Source organism: Bombina bombina, chromosome 8 (assembly GCF_027579735.1).
Source record: "Bombina bombina isolate aBomBom1 chromosome 8, aBomBom1.pri, whole genome shotgun sequence".
Classification (NCBI taxonomy): Eukaryota; Metazoa; Chordata; class Amphibia; order Anura; family Bombinatoridae; genus Bombina; species Bombina bombina.
In genome coordinates, this window is record NC_069506.1 from 224974066 (window position 1) to 224991220 (window position 17155).

The window sequence follows — 17155 nt, forward strand, 5'->3', positions numbered from 1 at the left end:
GGGAAAGATTCCTGTCATACCTCCTCTTTTAATACAGAGAGGAGCTCCAGGAATCCACAGGCGTCTCCCCCTTTGAGTTAGTGTATGGCCGGAAGATAAGGGGACCCCTTGGCTTAGTGAGAGCCCACTGGGAAGGGACTACAGGAGGGGAAGAACATACCATTGTGGAGTACATTCTTCAACCAGGGAGTGACTGAAGGATCTCGCTGACTGGGTGCGAGAGAACCTTCAGGTCGTCCAACGTAAACAGAAACGATGGTACGATGCTCATACCCGGACCCTAGCAGTAGGGCAGAAGGTCCTCGCCTTGAAGCCTGTCAAAACAGACAAGCTACAGGCCTCCTGGCAGGGACCCTACCGGGTGGTGGAACAGCTGAATAACACCACCTACCTGGTAGCCAAATGTTCAGATGACCGGGTCCACCGGACCTTTCATGTGAAAATGTTAAAGGCATACATCGAAAGGGCCAAGGATGTGGCTGCTATCTGTGTTCCAGTGGTGGAGGACTCTGAGACCCTTTCCATGCCGGAGCTCCCCGGGCAAAGTGAGACCCCCCAAAGAGTAGCCAATATACCCCTAGATGAGAGATTAGGGACTGGACAGAGGAAGCAAGTCTGACAACTCCTGGAAGCCAGGCGAGATATGTTCTCTACTGTCCCTGGGTACACTCCAGTGGCTATACACTGAGTGGAGACCCCGGGACATGCTCCCCTATGACAGGCAGCATACAGGGTCCTGGAGGCAGTCAGGGACAGTTTGCACAGTGAGCTCAGGGAAATGTTGGACCTAGGTGTATTTGAGCCATCCAACAGTCCCTGGGCCTTCCCGGTGGTGCTGGTACCTAAGTAGGATGGAACTACCCAGTTCTGCATTGACTACCGTAAGCTCAATGACAGAACCACCACTGACACCTACCCTATGCCCCGGGTCGATTACCTATAAGACAGAATCGCCCGTGGATAATTCCTGACCACCCTCAACCTCTGTAAGGGATACTGTCAGATCCCTTTAAACCCTGAATCCAACCCCAAATCTGCCTTAATCACCCCCTCTTGCCTCTACCATTTCTTGGTCATGCCTTTTGTGATGAAGAACGCTCTAAATCACCTTCTGGATGGCCTCCAGGACTATGCCTGCGTATACCTGGACGGCATCGCCATTTATAACGACACCTGGGAGGAACATTTGGTCCACCTAGATGTCGTTTTAGATCACCTCTGAGCCGCCGGACTGACCTTGAAGCCCGAAAAATGCACCATTGGGCACTCGGAGGTCCTGGAACTACCGGCCAGCCGCCTCACACTGCATCCCTGGGAGCTTTACCTCCAAGCGCTCCCGAGACCCCTTGCCCCAGATTTCCACTCTCATGGGGATTGTTACCCCTTGGGGAGGTTCAATTGCTGAAGGAGAGCTCCCTGGGGAACCAGGGATTCAGAGCCCTATTTCATCTGGACCCCTTTGGCTGGACTGGCCCCTGGAACTGCCGGTCGACCTCATCACCTCATCAGCTTGGATTCCCTGTGTCCTTTGCCCCAGGTTGCTCCAGCTGTCCTTTGTCCCAGAGCTCTGTTCTTTTGGGAATTAATACCTCTTGAGGGGCTTAGTGTTAGGTTTATTTAAGGGGGGTTTGGGTTAGATTAGGGGTATGTGGGTGGTGGGTTGTAATGTTGGGGGGGTATTGTATGGGTTTTTTTTACAGGCAAAAGAGCTGAATTATTTGGGGCATGCCCCGCAAAGTGCCCTTTTCAGGGCTGGTAAGGTAAAAGAGCTTTTCTATTTTAATTTTAGAATAGGGTAGGGCATTTTTTTATTTTGGGGGTCTTTGTTATTTTATTAGGGGGCTTAGAGTAGGTGTAATTAGTTTAAAATTGTTGTAATATTTTTCTAATGTTTGTAAATATTTTTTTATTTTTTGTAACTTAGTTCTTTTTTATTTTTTGTACTTTAGTTAGTTTATTTCATTGTATTTATTTGTAGGTATTGTATGTAATTAATTTATTGATAGTGTAGTGTTAGGTTTAATTGTAGATAATTGTAGGTAGTTTATTTAATTTATTTATTGATAGTGTAGTGTTAGGTTTAATTGTAACTTAGGTTAGGATTTATTTTACAGGAAATTTTGTAATTATTTTAACTAGGTAACTATTAAATAGTTATTAACTATTTAATAGCTATTGTACCTGGTTAAAATAATTACAAAGTTGCCTGTAAAATAAATATTAATCCTAAAATAGCTACAATATAATTATAATTTATATTGTAGCTATATTAGGTTTTATTTTACAGGTATTTAGTATTTAGCTTTAAATAGGATTAATTTATTTAATAAGAGTTAATTTATTTCGTTAGATTTAAATTATATTTAACTTAGGGGGGTGTTAGTGTTAGTGTTAGACTTAGCTTTAGGGGTTAATACATTTATTAGAGTAGCGGCGAGCTCCGGTCAGCAGATTAGGGGTTAATAAGTGTAGGTAGGTGGAGGCGACGTTGGGGGCGGCAGATTAGGGGTTAATAAATATAATATAGGGGTCGGCGGTGTTAGGGGCAGCAGATTAGGGGTACATAGGGATAACGTAGGTTGCGGCGGTGTGCGGTCGGCAGATTAGGGGTTAATAATAATATGCAGGGGTCAGCGATAGCGGGGGCGGCAGATTAGGGGTTAATAAATATAATATAGGGGTCGGCGGTGTTAGGGGCAGCAAATTAAATATAATTTAAATCTAACGAAATAAATTAACTCTTATTAAATAAATTAATCCTATTTAAAGCTAAATACTAAATACCTGTAAAATAAAACCTAATATAGCTACAATATAAATTATAATTATATTGTAGCTATTTTAGGATTAATATTTATTTTACAGGCAACTTTGTAATTATTTTAACCAGGTACAATAGCTATTAAATAGTTAATAACTATTTAATAGTTACCTAGTTAAAATAATTACAAAATTTCCTGTAAAATAAATCCTAACCTAAGTTACAATTAAACCTAACACTACACTATCAATAAATAAATTAAATAAACTACCTACAATTATCTACAATTAAACCTAACACTACACTATCAATAAATTAATTACATACAATACCTACAAATAAATACAATGAAATAAACTAACTAAAGTACAAAAAATAAAAAAGAACTAAGTTACAAAAAATAAAAAAATATTTACAAACATTAGAAAAATATTACAACAATTTTAAACTAATTACACCTACTCTAAGCCCCCTAATAAAATAACAAAGACCCCCAAAATAAAAAAATGCCCTACCCTATTCTAAAATTAAAATAGAAAAGCTCTTTTACCTTACCAGCCCTGAAAAGGGCCCTTTGCGGGGCATGCCCCAAATAATTCAGCTCTTTTGCCTGTAAAAAAAAAACATACAATACCGCCCCAACATTACAACCCACCACCCACATACCCCTAATCTAACCCAAACCCCCCTTAAATAAACCTAACACTAAGCCCCTGAAGATCTCCCTACCTTGTCTTCACCACACCGGGTTCACCGATTCGTCCTGGCTCCGTCGTCTTCATCCAAGCCCAAGCGGGGGGCTGAAGATGTCCATCATCCGACTGAAGTCTTCATCCAAGCCGGAGCTGAAGAGGTCCATGATCGGGCTGAAGTCTTCATCCAAGCGGGAGCTGAAGAGGTCCATGATCCGGCTGAAGTCTTCATCCAAGCGGCATCTTCAATCTTCTTTCTTCCGGATCCATGGTCATCCCGCCGACGCGGAACATCCATCTTCACCGACGAATGACGGTTCCTTTAAGGGACGTCATCCAAGATGGCGTCCGTCGAATTCCGATTGGCTGATAGGATTCTATCAGCCAATCGGAATTAAGGTAGGAAAATTCTGATTGGCTGATGGAATCAGCCAATCAGAATCAAGTTCAATCCGATTGGCTGATCCGATCAGCCAATCAGATTGAGCTCGCATTCTATTGGCTGATCGGAACAGCCAATAGAATGCAAGCTCAATCTGATTGGCTGATCGGATCAGCCAATCGGATTGAACTTGATTCTGATTGGCTGATTCCATCAGCCAATCAGAATTTTCCTACCTTAATTCCGATTGGCTGATAGAATCCTATCAGCCAATCAGAATTCGACGGACGCCATCTTGGATGACGTCATTTAAAGGAACCGTCATTTGGCGAGTAGGCGTCGGTAGAAGAGGATGGATCCGCGTCGGCTGGAAGATGATGGCTCCGGAAGAAAGAAGATTGAAGATGCCGCTTCATAGAAGACTTCATCCCGATGATGGACTTCTTCAGCGCCCGCTTAGATCAAGACTTCAGCCCGATGATGGATTTCTTCAGCAGCCGCTTGGATCCAGACTTCAGGCGGAGGATGGACGTAACTCTTCAGCCCCCGCTTGGGCTTGGATGAAGATTTCGGAGGCTCTTCTGGACAGATCGGGACCTGGTGTGGTGAAGACAAGGTAGGGAGATCTTCAGGGGCTTAGTGTTAGGTTTATTTAAGGGGGGTTTGGGTTAGATTAGGGGTATGTGGGTGGTGGGTTGTAATGTTGGGGGGTATTGTATGTTTTTTTTTTTACAGGCAAAAGAGCTGAATTCTTTGGGGCATGCCCCGCAAAGGGCCCTTTTCAGGGCTGGTAAGGTAAAAGAGCTTTTCTATTTTAATTTTAGAATAGGGTAGGGCATTTTTTTTATTTTGGGGGGCTTTGTTATTTTATTAGGGGGCTTAGAGTAGGTGTAATTAGTTTAAAATTGTTGTAATATTTTTCTAATGTTTGTAAATATTTTTTTATTTTTTGTAACTTAGTTCTTTTTTATTTTTTGTACTTTAGTTAGTTTATTTAATTGTATTTATTTGTAGGTATTGTATTTAATTAATTTATTGATAGTGTAGTGTTTGGTCTAATTGTAGATAATTGTAGGTAGTTTATTTTATTTATTTATTGATAGTGTAGTGTTAGGTTTAATTGTAACTTAGGTTAGGATTTATTTTACAGGTAATTTTGTAATTATTTTAACTAGGTAGCTATTTAATAGTTATTAACTATTTAATAGCTATTGTACCTGGTTAAAATAAATACAAAGTTGCCTGTAAAATAAATATTAATCCTAAAATAGCTACAATATAATTATAATTTATATTGTAGCTATATTAGGGTTTATTTTACAGGTAAGTATTTAGATTTAAATAGGAATAATTTATTTAATAAGAGTTAATTTATTTCGTTAGAATAAAATTATATTTAATTTAGGGGGGTGTTAGGGTTAGAATTAGCTTTAGGGGTTAAAAAATGTATTAGAGTAGCGGTGAGCTCCGGTCGGCAGATTAGGGGTTAATACTTGAAGTTCGGTGTCGGCGATGTTAGGGAGAGCAGATTAGGGGTTAATACTATTTATTATAGGGTTATTGAGGCGGGAGTGAGGCGGATTAGGGGTTAATACATTTATTATAGTAGCGGTGCGGTCCGGTCAGCAGATTAGGGGTTAATAAGTGTAGGTAGGTAGCGGCGACGTTGGGGGCGGCATATTAGGGGTTAATAAATATAATATAGGGGTCGGCGGTGTTAGGGGCAGCAGATTAGGGGTACAGAGGGATAACGTAGGTGGCGGCGGTGTGCGGTCGGCAGATTAGGGGTTAAACATTTTTAATAGAGTGGCGGCGATGTGGGGGGACCTCGGTTTAGGGGTGCATAGGTAGTTTATGGGTGTTAGTGTACTTTAGAGCACAGTAGTTAAGAGCTTTATAAACCGGCGTTAGCCCAGAAAGCTCTTAACTACTGACTTTTTTCTGCGGCTGGAGTTTTGTCGTTAGATTTCTAACGCTCACTTCAGCCACGACTCTAAATACCAGCGTTAGAAAGATCCCATTGAAAAGATAGGATACGCAAATGGCGTAGGGGGATCTGCGGTATGGAAAAGTCGCGGCTGGAAAGTGAGCGTTAGACCCTTTCCTGACTGACTCCAAATACCAGTGGGCGGTAAAAACCAGCGTTAGGAGCCTCTAACGCTGGTTTTGACGGCTACCGCCCAACTCTAAATCTAGGCCAAGGTGTGAAAGGACACATACTCCTATCAGAGACCGGTAGAAAAAGAAAGAATAGAGTAACAAACTCTGGCTTTCTATAACGGGGTAGCAACAATGTTAGAAGCAAGGCAAAGACAACCTCACTGCCTTCTAACCGCTAAAAGCCACCACTACCCTTACTCAAGAGATTGACATGAAAACAACTAAACACCAATCTTCACGTCCTCCATTAACAAAGTCAAAAAGAATGACTGGGGGTTATTAGTAAGTGACACTAAATAGCTTTGCTGGGGGGGCTCTTTGCCTCCTCCTGCTGGCCAGGAGAGATATTTCCACTAGTAATGGTGTACTCTCCATGTCTTAGGAAAGAAAACAGTTTACTTTCAACTCATAATACGAGTGTAACCCGATGAGTGCAAAAATTTTACTTCTAGTGCAATTAATGCTCAAGAGGGAGTGTTAATTTGCGCTTCATTCATAATCTGGCCATTAATGTGTATAGAAGCAAACCTAACCTATTTTATCATCAGTAAGTTATGGAATAATGACTGAACCTGTAGAAATTCGACATAATGCTTATCTGAAAAAGTTATAAAGTAATAGATAGATTATTATAAAAGAATGTATGATCGAGTATAGAAAAACTAATGAATGTAACTGTGTTCTGAATGTTTGCATCCTTATTTTGGCACGTGTGCAAGAAAATAAGAAAATATTTAGCAAAGAAATGTCATATGTTCAGTACAACTGAACTGATTTACTTGCTTTGCTGAAAGTTTGCAAAAACTTTTTGTTTCTTATGGCAGATCTGAAGCAGATCATTCCTGCAATTAGTTTTGTTATTGTTATTTGCATTTAACTGCTAAATTGTGAAGGGACTGCGCTGCGGAATCTGTTGGCGCTCTACAAATAACTGATAATAAAATTTGAAGGGACTGTATCAAATTATAAGACCTAACTGTTTCCAGAGCTCTTAAAAAAACAATACTTAAAGTGATACTGAACCCAAATTTTTTTCTTTCATGATTCAGATAGAGCATGCAATTTGAATCAACTTTCTAATTTACTCCTTTTATCAATTTTTCCTTATTCTCTTGCTATCTTTATTTTAAAAGCAGGAATGTAAATCTTAGCAGCTAGCCCATTTTAGGTTCAGCACCATGGATTGTTTATTGGAGGCTTAAATTTACCCACCAATAAGCAAGTATAACCCTGGCTCTCAACCAAAAATGGGTCGGCTCCTATGCATCACATTCCTGCTTTTTAAATAGAAGATTTTTTGTAATATACAAGTATTGGCAATAATGCTTCTAATAAAAGCTATAGCTTCAAAAGTGTATTTAAAGGGACAGTAAAGTCAAAAAAAATCCTTCATGATTCAGATAGAGCATGACATTTTAAATAACTTTCTTATTTACTTATGTTATCAAATTTAATTTGTTACACTTGGGGGCCGATTTATCAATGTCTGTCCGACATGATACGCTGTAGCGTATGATGTCGGATAGACATCGCTGAAACAGCATACGCTGTCCGCATTCAGCATTGCACAAGCAGTGAACTGCTTGTGCAATGCTGCTCCCTGCAGATTCGCGGACAATCAGACGCTAGCAGGGGGTGTCAATCAGGTTGATTGCTGTATGCCGCTCAGAGGTGGCAGATACAGTTAAGGAGCAGCTGCCTTTTGGCCCTTGATAATTCGACCCCTTGGCATCTTTTTTGAAGAGTAAAACTAGATAGGCTCATAAGATCTCAGAAGTGTGCACGTGTCTTTAGTACTCTATGGCAGCAGTGTTTTGCAACATTGAGTTACAAATAATGTTGCAAAACACTGCTGCCATAGAGAACTAAAGACACGTGCACACTTCTGAGATCTTATAAGCCTACCTAGTTTTTCTCTTCAAAAAAGATACTAAGAGAACGAAGCAAATTTGATAACAGAAGTAAATTGGAAAGTTGTTTAAAATGGCATGCTCTGTCTAAATCATGAAAGAAAAATGTTTACTTTACTGTCCCTTTAAGTATGTACTGTGCACCAGCATTTTAAACACAGCATTTGATCAGAGAGCCTAAGATGCTTGTACCATCTGGTGATAACTGAATTTGTTAATTTCTTACATGATACAAGCCTCACTGGTGCTCTGATCAGGTGGAGTATTTAAAATGCTGGTGCACTGAGAATATCTAGTTATGCTTCACATGCACTTGCAGAAAAAATGCTAACACTTAAACAGTGATACATTTTACTAGAAGCATTTTTGCCAATACATGTACAATGTAAATATGTTTCTATTTAAAGATGTAATTCACCTACGTGCATTGAAATATTGACCGGTCTGTGCCTTTAATATAGAATTCTAATTTGATCCTTCATTATTTCAATGTTAATATTCAGCTACACATATATACATGCTATGCAAGTTTATTTATTATATCATTTATCCATAAAATTGCCATATAATCTATATTATGTCAAAGGGGCCTATCTATCAAGGCTCGCCAGAAACAGCAGTTATGAAGCAGCGGTCTAAAGACCACTGCTCCATAACCCTGTCTGCCTGCTCTGAGCAGGCGGACACACATTGGCAAAAATCAACCCAATTGAGTACAATCGGGTTGATTGACACCTACTTGCTGGCGGCCGATCGGCCACAAATCTGCAGGGGGCGGCATTGCACCAGCAGCTCACAAGAGCTGCTGGTGCAATGCTGAATACGGAGAGCATATTGTTCTCCGCATTCAGCGAGGTCTCCGCACTGTTGGATCAGGTCCGCCAGACCTTTGATAAATATCCCCCATAGAATGGAGTTTCTCACAAAGGATGAACCACATACAAAAGGAAAGTTTATCCTCCAAATGCCAACATGGAAATAAAGAGAGCAAGAGAAAAAGTGAACAAAAAAAAAAAGATAGAGGGAGATAAAGAGAGGAAACAGGAAAGAGGGAGCAAGTGGCTTTAGATTTTTCAGTCCCTTATGTTGGGTGTGAAATATTTGTACCTTTAGTTTCTCTTTGATGAGCCATTCATTTTCTGCTATCATCTTTTTCTTATCTTCTTCTATTTTCTGCAACAGCATTTCCTTCTGTTCTTTAAAGGACCTCTTCTCATCCTCCATTTGTTTCTCTAAATAGTTCTTTCTTTCTTCCAATATCTGTTTTTCCCTGTTTGCAGCCTCTGCCTTAGCTCTTTGCTCTGAGAAAGATTTGGAATGAGAATGATTTCTTCTAATAAAAATGAACCAGTTGTATTGATAGGTGTATGTGTGTAATACATTGTTTTCCATAAGGCTGTATATTCAAAGTAATGTTTTGTGATTGCTGCTCTGGAAGAACAGCTTCCTATAAAATGACGTGAGCTCAGCACCATTAAAGGGCCATTACTTAACACATGGGGTAGATTTATCAAGCAGTGGGTGCTGCAATCTACCCCTGAAGTTTCCGGCTTGCCGGAAACTTAAAGGGACCCTGTACCCAAAATTTTTCTTTCGTAATTCAGATTGAGCATGACATTTTAAGCAACTTTCTAATTTACTCCTTTTATCAAATTTTCTTCATTCTATTGGTATCTTTATTTGAAATGCAAAAATGTAAGTTTAGATGCCGGCCCATTTTTGGGGAACAACCTGGGTTGTCCTTGCTGATTGGTTGATAAATTCATTCACCAATAAAAAAAGTGCTGTCCAGAGTACTAAACCCAAAACAAGCTTAGATGCCTTCTTTTTCAAATAAAGATAGCAAGAGAATGAAGAAAAATTGATAATAGGAGTAAATTAGAAAGTTGCTTAAAATTGCATGTTCTTTCTGAATTACAAAAGAAAAATTTTGGGTACAGTGTCCCTTTAAGTTAGATAGCAGCGGTCGTAAGACTGCTACTCCTTAACTCATTCGCCACCTCAGAGGCAGCAGACTGCAATCATCCCGATCGGATACGATAGGGATGATTGACACACCAGAAATGCTTGTGCAATGATAAATGCCAACAGCATATGCTGTCAGCATTTATCGATGTGGGGCGGACATGATCCGCTATAGCGGATCAAGTCCACCCAACATTTGATAAATCTACCCCATGGGCTGCAGATCAATATTTTAGAAACCATAAAGGCACTTGAAACCCAAAAATGTTAATGTATGATTTAGACAGAGCATACAATGTAAAAAAAACATACCTTAGTAGGTAACGTACATGTGTCTGGGGAACTATATAGCCGCAGTTTTGGTAGAATATATTTAACAATGTTATACATATTTGCACAATTTATAACATTGTTAAAATCATTCTTGCAAAACTGCTGCCATATACATGGGCACACTACCTACCTATGAACGTTCTTCAACAAAGTATACCAAAGAACAAAGTTAGTTTGATAATATAAGTAAATATATATATATATATATATATATATATATATATATATATATATATATATATTTCTTAATATTGCCTTAATCATGAAAGATACATTTGAGGTTTCATGTCCCTTTAAAGGGACAGGAACCAAAAAATGTTCTTTCATGATTTGGATAGAACATACAATTTTAACAACTTTCCAATTTACTTCTATTACCAAATTAGCTTCATTATCTTGTTATCCTTTGCTGATTGAACAGCATTGCACTACTGGCAGCTAGCTGAACACATCTAGTTAGCCAATCACAAGAGACAAATGTGTGCAGACACCAATCAGCAGCTAGCTACTACTAGTGTAGGATATGTGTGTGTTATTTTTCAACCAGGGATACCAAGAGAACCAGATCTTTATTTCACTCCTCACATTCAGTTGGCTAAATCCTGCTGCTTCTACCTTAAAGACATCTCTAAAATTAGACATTTCCTTACACAAGACACAACTAAGATTTTAATCCACTCTCTATTCCTTTCCCGCCTCGACTACTGCAATTCTGTCCTCTCTGGTCTCCCTAGCTGCCGCCTAGCTCCTTTACAATCCATAATGAATGCCTCTGCCAGGCTCATCTTCCTTACATGTCACTCTTCATCTACTGCACCTCTCTGCCAATCCCTTCACTGGCTTCCTCTTGCCTCCAGGATTAAACAGAAAATTCTGACTCTGGCATACAAGGCCCTCAACTGCTCTGCTCCCCCCTATATCTCAGACCTTGTCTCCAGATACTCTCCCTCCCATCCCCTTCGCTCTGCTCATGACCTCCTCCTCTCCTCCTCTCTTGTTACATCCTCCGATTCCCGTTTACAGGACTTCTCCAGACTGGCTCCCATCTTGTGGAACTCTCTGCACCCCTCCACAAAACTTTCCAATAGTTTTGAAAACTTCAAAACGCAACCCTAAAGACTCTACTGTTCAGCAATGCATACAACCTACACTAACCATTCCTTATACCAGTTCCTCTCCTTCACTGCTATCCCCTTGAACCCCTTAGCATGTAAGCCTTAGCCCAACTGTTTGCAGATCACCTTATTAAGAGCTGACTACAACTGTGTGACTCTTAGCAGGGCCCTCTACCCATTTGATCCCTATACATTTTTTCTTGTATACCGCCTATGTTTATAGTGCTGCGGAATCTGTTGGCTCTCTACAAATAACCGATAATAATAATAACCTAGCACATTTGAAAATAGAAGTGCATTTAAAAGTGTCTTAAAATAACATGCTCTATCTGAATCATGCAAGTTTAAATTTTACTTTCCTATCCCTTTAAGTGCCTCAAATACATTTATGGCTATCAGACACACACATAACACACACACACATAATAATAACTAATAACATATGTTGAGGCACACAGCACTAGATTTATGTAAGGCTGCAGTACCCTCTTTCTGCTGTTCTCCAGTCCTTATTGCTACTTCAGAGTGCTCTTGTGTGCCACCTTTTTGCCAGAAAACCATGTCCCCAAGGCACTTATTTTTATTTTCCCTTTTCCCTGGGGGCCACAAAACCTAGCAACACCAGTTGACCATTCCTGATTTAAACAAAGAAAATATCTTTAACAACCTCTTGGTTCCCAAGTCACACTATAATGTATTGTATACTTATGCTCTGCAGAAGCAGTTAATGGTTTAATGAATGCTAGATTAGGCAATAATACATGTGTAAAATAAAGTATTACATTGTATATAAGGTGATTTTGTTCTACCAGTTACCAACATGCAAGACAAAGATTTGAAAAAGGTTTCACAAAATTTCCACCTCACCTGCTATCTGCTTTGCTTTGTCTGACAGGGACTTATCAGCTTGCAGAATTGCTGTCTCCACATTCTTTTTTTCTTTGAGGAATTCCTGCAAAACCTCTTGGGCCTGTTAAAACAAATATTTCACATAAACACATTTGTATGCTGGTTTTGAAGGTGATCACAAATTTTGAGGTTGATTTCAATCCTTTGCAATCATAATCCAAACTATAATACCATTTCCAAAATGGTGAAACGTGTGTATTGGATATAAACAATGTTGGAAAATTAACCCATACTGTGCATGGACAACATCAGCTATCACAATCCATCGGACCACAAATTTTGCCCTATATATCAGCAACTAAATGGACACATTGAGACCAACAGCCAAGGGTGTTGATAATGTGCAAAAATTGCCTTTTTTACAGGTTTTAGAGTATTAGAAGATGATATGGAATAATTTGGTTATCTTCTGCATGTGCAAAACACTCTGCAATGGCCACATAAGCCATTTTCAATGTACATAAATATATAGTCTAGATTCATTAAACCTTGTCCCCTAGCGGTTTCCTCAATGAATAAAAAAATTAAAAAATGAAAATATTAAGGGCTAGATTGCAAGTGGTGCATCAAACATAGGCACGTTGCAATATCAATATTGCAACTACACTAACTTTACCGTAGACTTACTAGTGGAAAGTAAACTAAATTTGCACTCATCAGATTAGCATGACTAAATGTCTTGTGTAAAGGGTAAGGGGATTAAAAATTTGCACAAAATACAACATAAATACATTTACAGTTACACTTAAATATGCACTATCTGATAAAATTATTCATATAAGTTTAATTTAAAAATGATATAAGGGTTTAGATATATTGTATATGACAAGGTGTTTGACTAGAAAGGGCTATTATATATACCATACCTATATACATATACATGTCTAAATATGTGTATGTATGTATATGCATTATATTTATACAGGTACAAATCTCTAAAACCAGAATTCCAAAGTCCAAACTTATTCTGGTATCCAAAACTTTTTATTTAATATCTTTAAAAAAATAAAATTATCAAAAATTACTATTTTTTCCTGACTTTAAGTCACAATCGTCTCTGCCTGTGCCTTTGGTTTGATTTTTGTGTTCTAAAATGCAAATAATGGTCTATATTTATTTAAAACAATCGGCTAGATCGCGAGTTTTGTGTTATGAGCTGTGCGGTGCTAACAAGCAGTTTTTTCTCACCATTCACTTACCTGCAGCGCTGGTATTACAGGTTTTTACAAACCAAGCGTTAAAAAACAAGAAGTGAACGTAGAGCCAAATTTTGCTCCATATCTCACACCAATACCAGTACTGCTTAAATCAGCGGTAAACTGGTCGTACGTGCTCGTGCACGATTTCCCCTTAGGAATCAACGGGGAGAGCCGGCTAAAAAAAAGTCTAACACCTGCAATAAAGCAGCGTAAAACTCAGTAACGCAGCCCCATTGATTCCTATGGGGAAATAAAATTTATGTTTACACCTAACATGAACCCCGAGTCTAAACACCCCTAATCTTACACATCTGCCGCCCCCGACATCACTGACACCTGCATTATATTTATTAACCCCTAATCTGCTGCTCCGGACACCGCCGCCACATACATTATACTTATGAACCCCTAATCTGCTGCCCCCAACATCGCTGACACCTACATTATATTTATTACCCCCTAAACTGCTGCACCCAATGTCGCCGCAACCTATCTACACTTATTAACCCCTAATCTGCCGCCCCCAACATCGTCGCCACTATATTAAACATATTAACCCCTAAACCGCTGCACTCCCGCCTTGCAAACATTAGTTAAATATTATTAACCCCTAATCTGCAGTCCCTAACATCGCCGCCACCTACCTACATTTATTAACCCCTAATCTGCCGCCCCCAACGTCGCCGCCACTATACTAAATGTATTAACCCCTAAATCTAAGTCTAACCCTAACCCTAACACCCCCTAACTTAAATATAATTACAATAAATCTAAATAAATACATAAATAGGGTTTATTTTCATTTTACAGACAAGTTTGTATTTATTTTAAATAGGTAGAATAGTTATTAAATAGTTATTAACTATTTAATAACTACCTAGCTAAAATAAATACAAAAGTACCTGTAAAATAAAACCTAACCTAAATTACAATAACACCTAACACTACACTATAATTAAATAAATTAACTAAATTAACAACATTTAAATACATTAAATTAGCTAAAGTACAAAAAAAAAAACACTAAATTATAGAAAATAATAAACAAATTACAAGATATTTAAACTAATTACACCTAATCTAATAGTCCTATGAAAATAAAAAAGCCCCCCCAAAAATAATAAAATAAAAAAAAAACAAGCCTAAACTAAACTATCAATAGCCCTTAAAAGGGCCTTATGCGGGGCATTGCCCCAAAGTAATCAGCTCTTTTACCTGTAAAAAAAAATACAAACAACCCCCCCAACAGTAAAACCCACCACCCACAAAACCAACCCCCCAAATAAAATACTAAACTAAAAAAACCTAAGCTCCCCATTGCCCTGAAAAGGGCATTTGGATGGGCATTGCCCTTAAAAGGGCAGTTAGCTCTTTTGCGGCCAAAACCCTAATCTAAAAAATAAAACCCACCCAATACACCCTTAAAAAAACCTAACACTAACCCCCTGAAGATCGACTTACTGTTCTGAAGACCGGACATCCATCCTCAAGGAAGCGGCAGAAGTCTTCATCCAACCGGGCCGAAGTCCTCAACGAAGCCGGGAGAAGTCTTCATCCAAGCCGGGTGAAGTGGTCCTCCAGACGGGCAGAAGTCTTCATCCAGACGGCATCTTCTATCTTCATCCATCTGACGTTGAGCGGGTACATCTTCAAGACATCCGGTGCGGAGCATCCTCTTCAAACAATGTCTTCTTACTTAATGACAGTTCCTTTAAGTGACGTCATCCAAGATGGCGTCCCTTAGATTCTGACTGGCTGATAGAATTCTATTAGCCAATCGGAATTAAGGTAGAAAAAATCCTATTGGCTGATCCAATCAGCCAATAGGATTGAGCTTGCATTCTATTGGCTGTTCCAGTCAGCCAAAAGAATGTGAGCCAAAGAATGTGATTGCATCAGCCAATAGGATTTTTTTACCTTCATTCTGATTGGCTGATAGAATTCTATAAGCCAATCGGAATCTAAGGGATGCCATCTTGGATGACGTCACTTAAAGGAACCGTCATTCAGTAAGAAGCCATTGTTTGAAGAGGATGCTCCACGTCAGATGTCTTGAAGATGGACCCGCTCCGCGTCGGATGGATGAAGATAGAAGATTCCGTCTGGATGAAGGACCACTTCGCCCGACTTGGATGAAGACTTCTCCCGGCTTCATTGAGTAATTCAGCCCGGTTGGATGAAGACTTCTGCCGCTTCCTTGAGGATGGATGTCCGGTCTTCATAACAGTAAGTCGATCTTCAGGGGGTTAGTGTTAGGTTTTTTAAGGGTGTATTGGGTGGGTTTTATTTTTTAAATTAGGGTTTGGGCCGCAAAAGAGCAAACTGCATTTTAAGGGCAATGCCCATCCAAATGCCCTTTTCAGGGCAATGGGGAGCTTATGTTTTTTTTAGATAGTATTTTATTTGGGGGGGTTGGTTGTGTGGGTGGTGGGTTTTACTGTTGGGGGGGTTGTTTGTATTTTTTTTTAGAGGTAAAAGATCTGATTACTTTGGGGCAATGCCCCGCAAAAGGCCCTTTTAAGGTCTATTGATAGTTTAGTTTAGGCTAGGGTTTTTTATTTTGGGGGGGCTTTTTTTATTTTGATAGGGCTATTAGATTAGGTGTAATTAGTTTAAATATCTTGTAATTTGTTTATTATTTTCTGTAATTTAGTGGGGGGGGTTTGTACTTTAGCTAATTTAATTTAATTTATTTAATTATAGTGTTAATAACTATTTAATAATTATTCTACCTAGTTAAAATAAATACAAACTTGCCTGTAAAATAAAAATAAACCCTAAGCTAGCTACAATGTAACTATTAGTTATATTGTAGCTATCTTAGGGTTTATTTTACAGGTAAGTATTTAGTTTTAAATAGGAATAATTTAGGTAATAATATTAATTTTTATTTAGATTTATTGTAATTATATTTAAGTTAGGGGGTGTTAGGGTTAGACTTAGCTTTAGGGGTTAAAACATTTAGTATAGTGGCAGCGACGTTGGGGACGGCAGATTAGGGGTTAATAAATGTAGGTAGGTGGCGGCGATGTTAGGGATGGCAGATTAGGGGTTAATAATATTTAACTAATGTTTCCGAGGTGGGAGTGTGGCGGTTTAGGGGTTAATATGTTTATTATAGTTGCGTCGATGTCCGGAGCAGCAGATTAGGGGTTAAAATGTTTATTTTAGTGTTTTCGATGCAGCAGGGCCTCGGTTTAGGGGTTAATAGGTAGTTTATGGGTGTTAGTGTACTTTTTAGCACTTTAGTTATGAGTTTTATGTTACGGCTTTGTACCATAAAACTCTTAACTACTGACTTTTAAATGCGTTAGGACTCTTGATGGGGTAGGGTGTACCGCTAACTTTTTGGCCTCCCAGGACAGATTCGTAATACCGGCACTATGGAAGTTCCATAGAAAAAAGACTTTATGAAGTTTACGTAAGTCGTTTTGCGGTGCCCCTAAACCTGCAAGACTCGTAATACCAGCGGTAGTGAAAAAGCAGCATTAGGACCTTTTTCAGCCTAACGCAAAACTCGTACTCTAGCCAAATGACTTTTACCTTTCTTATTACAGTACTGCATTATGTTTCTGATGGTAAAATGCATTCAAAATTATTAAAAATGATATAAAACTACCCTTAGGTTGCATGTATAAGGTGTATAATAATATGTAAATATTGCCTAAAAAATATTCTAGTTTAAGCTTGGTCCAATTCCCTCTCCAAACTGTCCCATTTTACAAATGC

At 38.9% G+C, this 17155-nt stretch overlaps 1 protein-coding gene across 1 annotated transcript in view; it reads right to left on the reverse strand.

The window, feature by feature from the left end:
* The window catches only part of LOC128638984 (guanylate-binding protein 1), a 273065-nt gene that overhangs the window by 56927 nt on the left and 198983 nt on the right, over positions 1 to 17155 (reverse strand). Inside the window, exons 9-10 of the mRNA XM_053691125.1 lie at positions 12186 to 12288; positions 9013 to 9206 (exon numbers count right to left, since the gene is read on the reverse strand). Coding sequence (XP_053547100.1) covers positions 9013 to 9206; positions 12186 to 12288 — 297 coding nt within the window. The remainder of the gene's footprint in view (positions 1 to 9012; positions 9207 to 12185; positions 12289 to 17155) is intronic.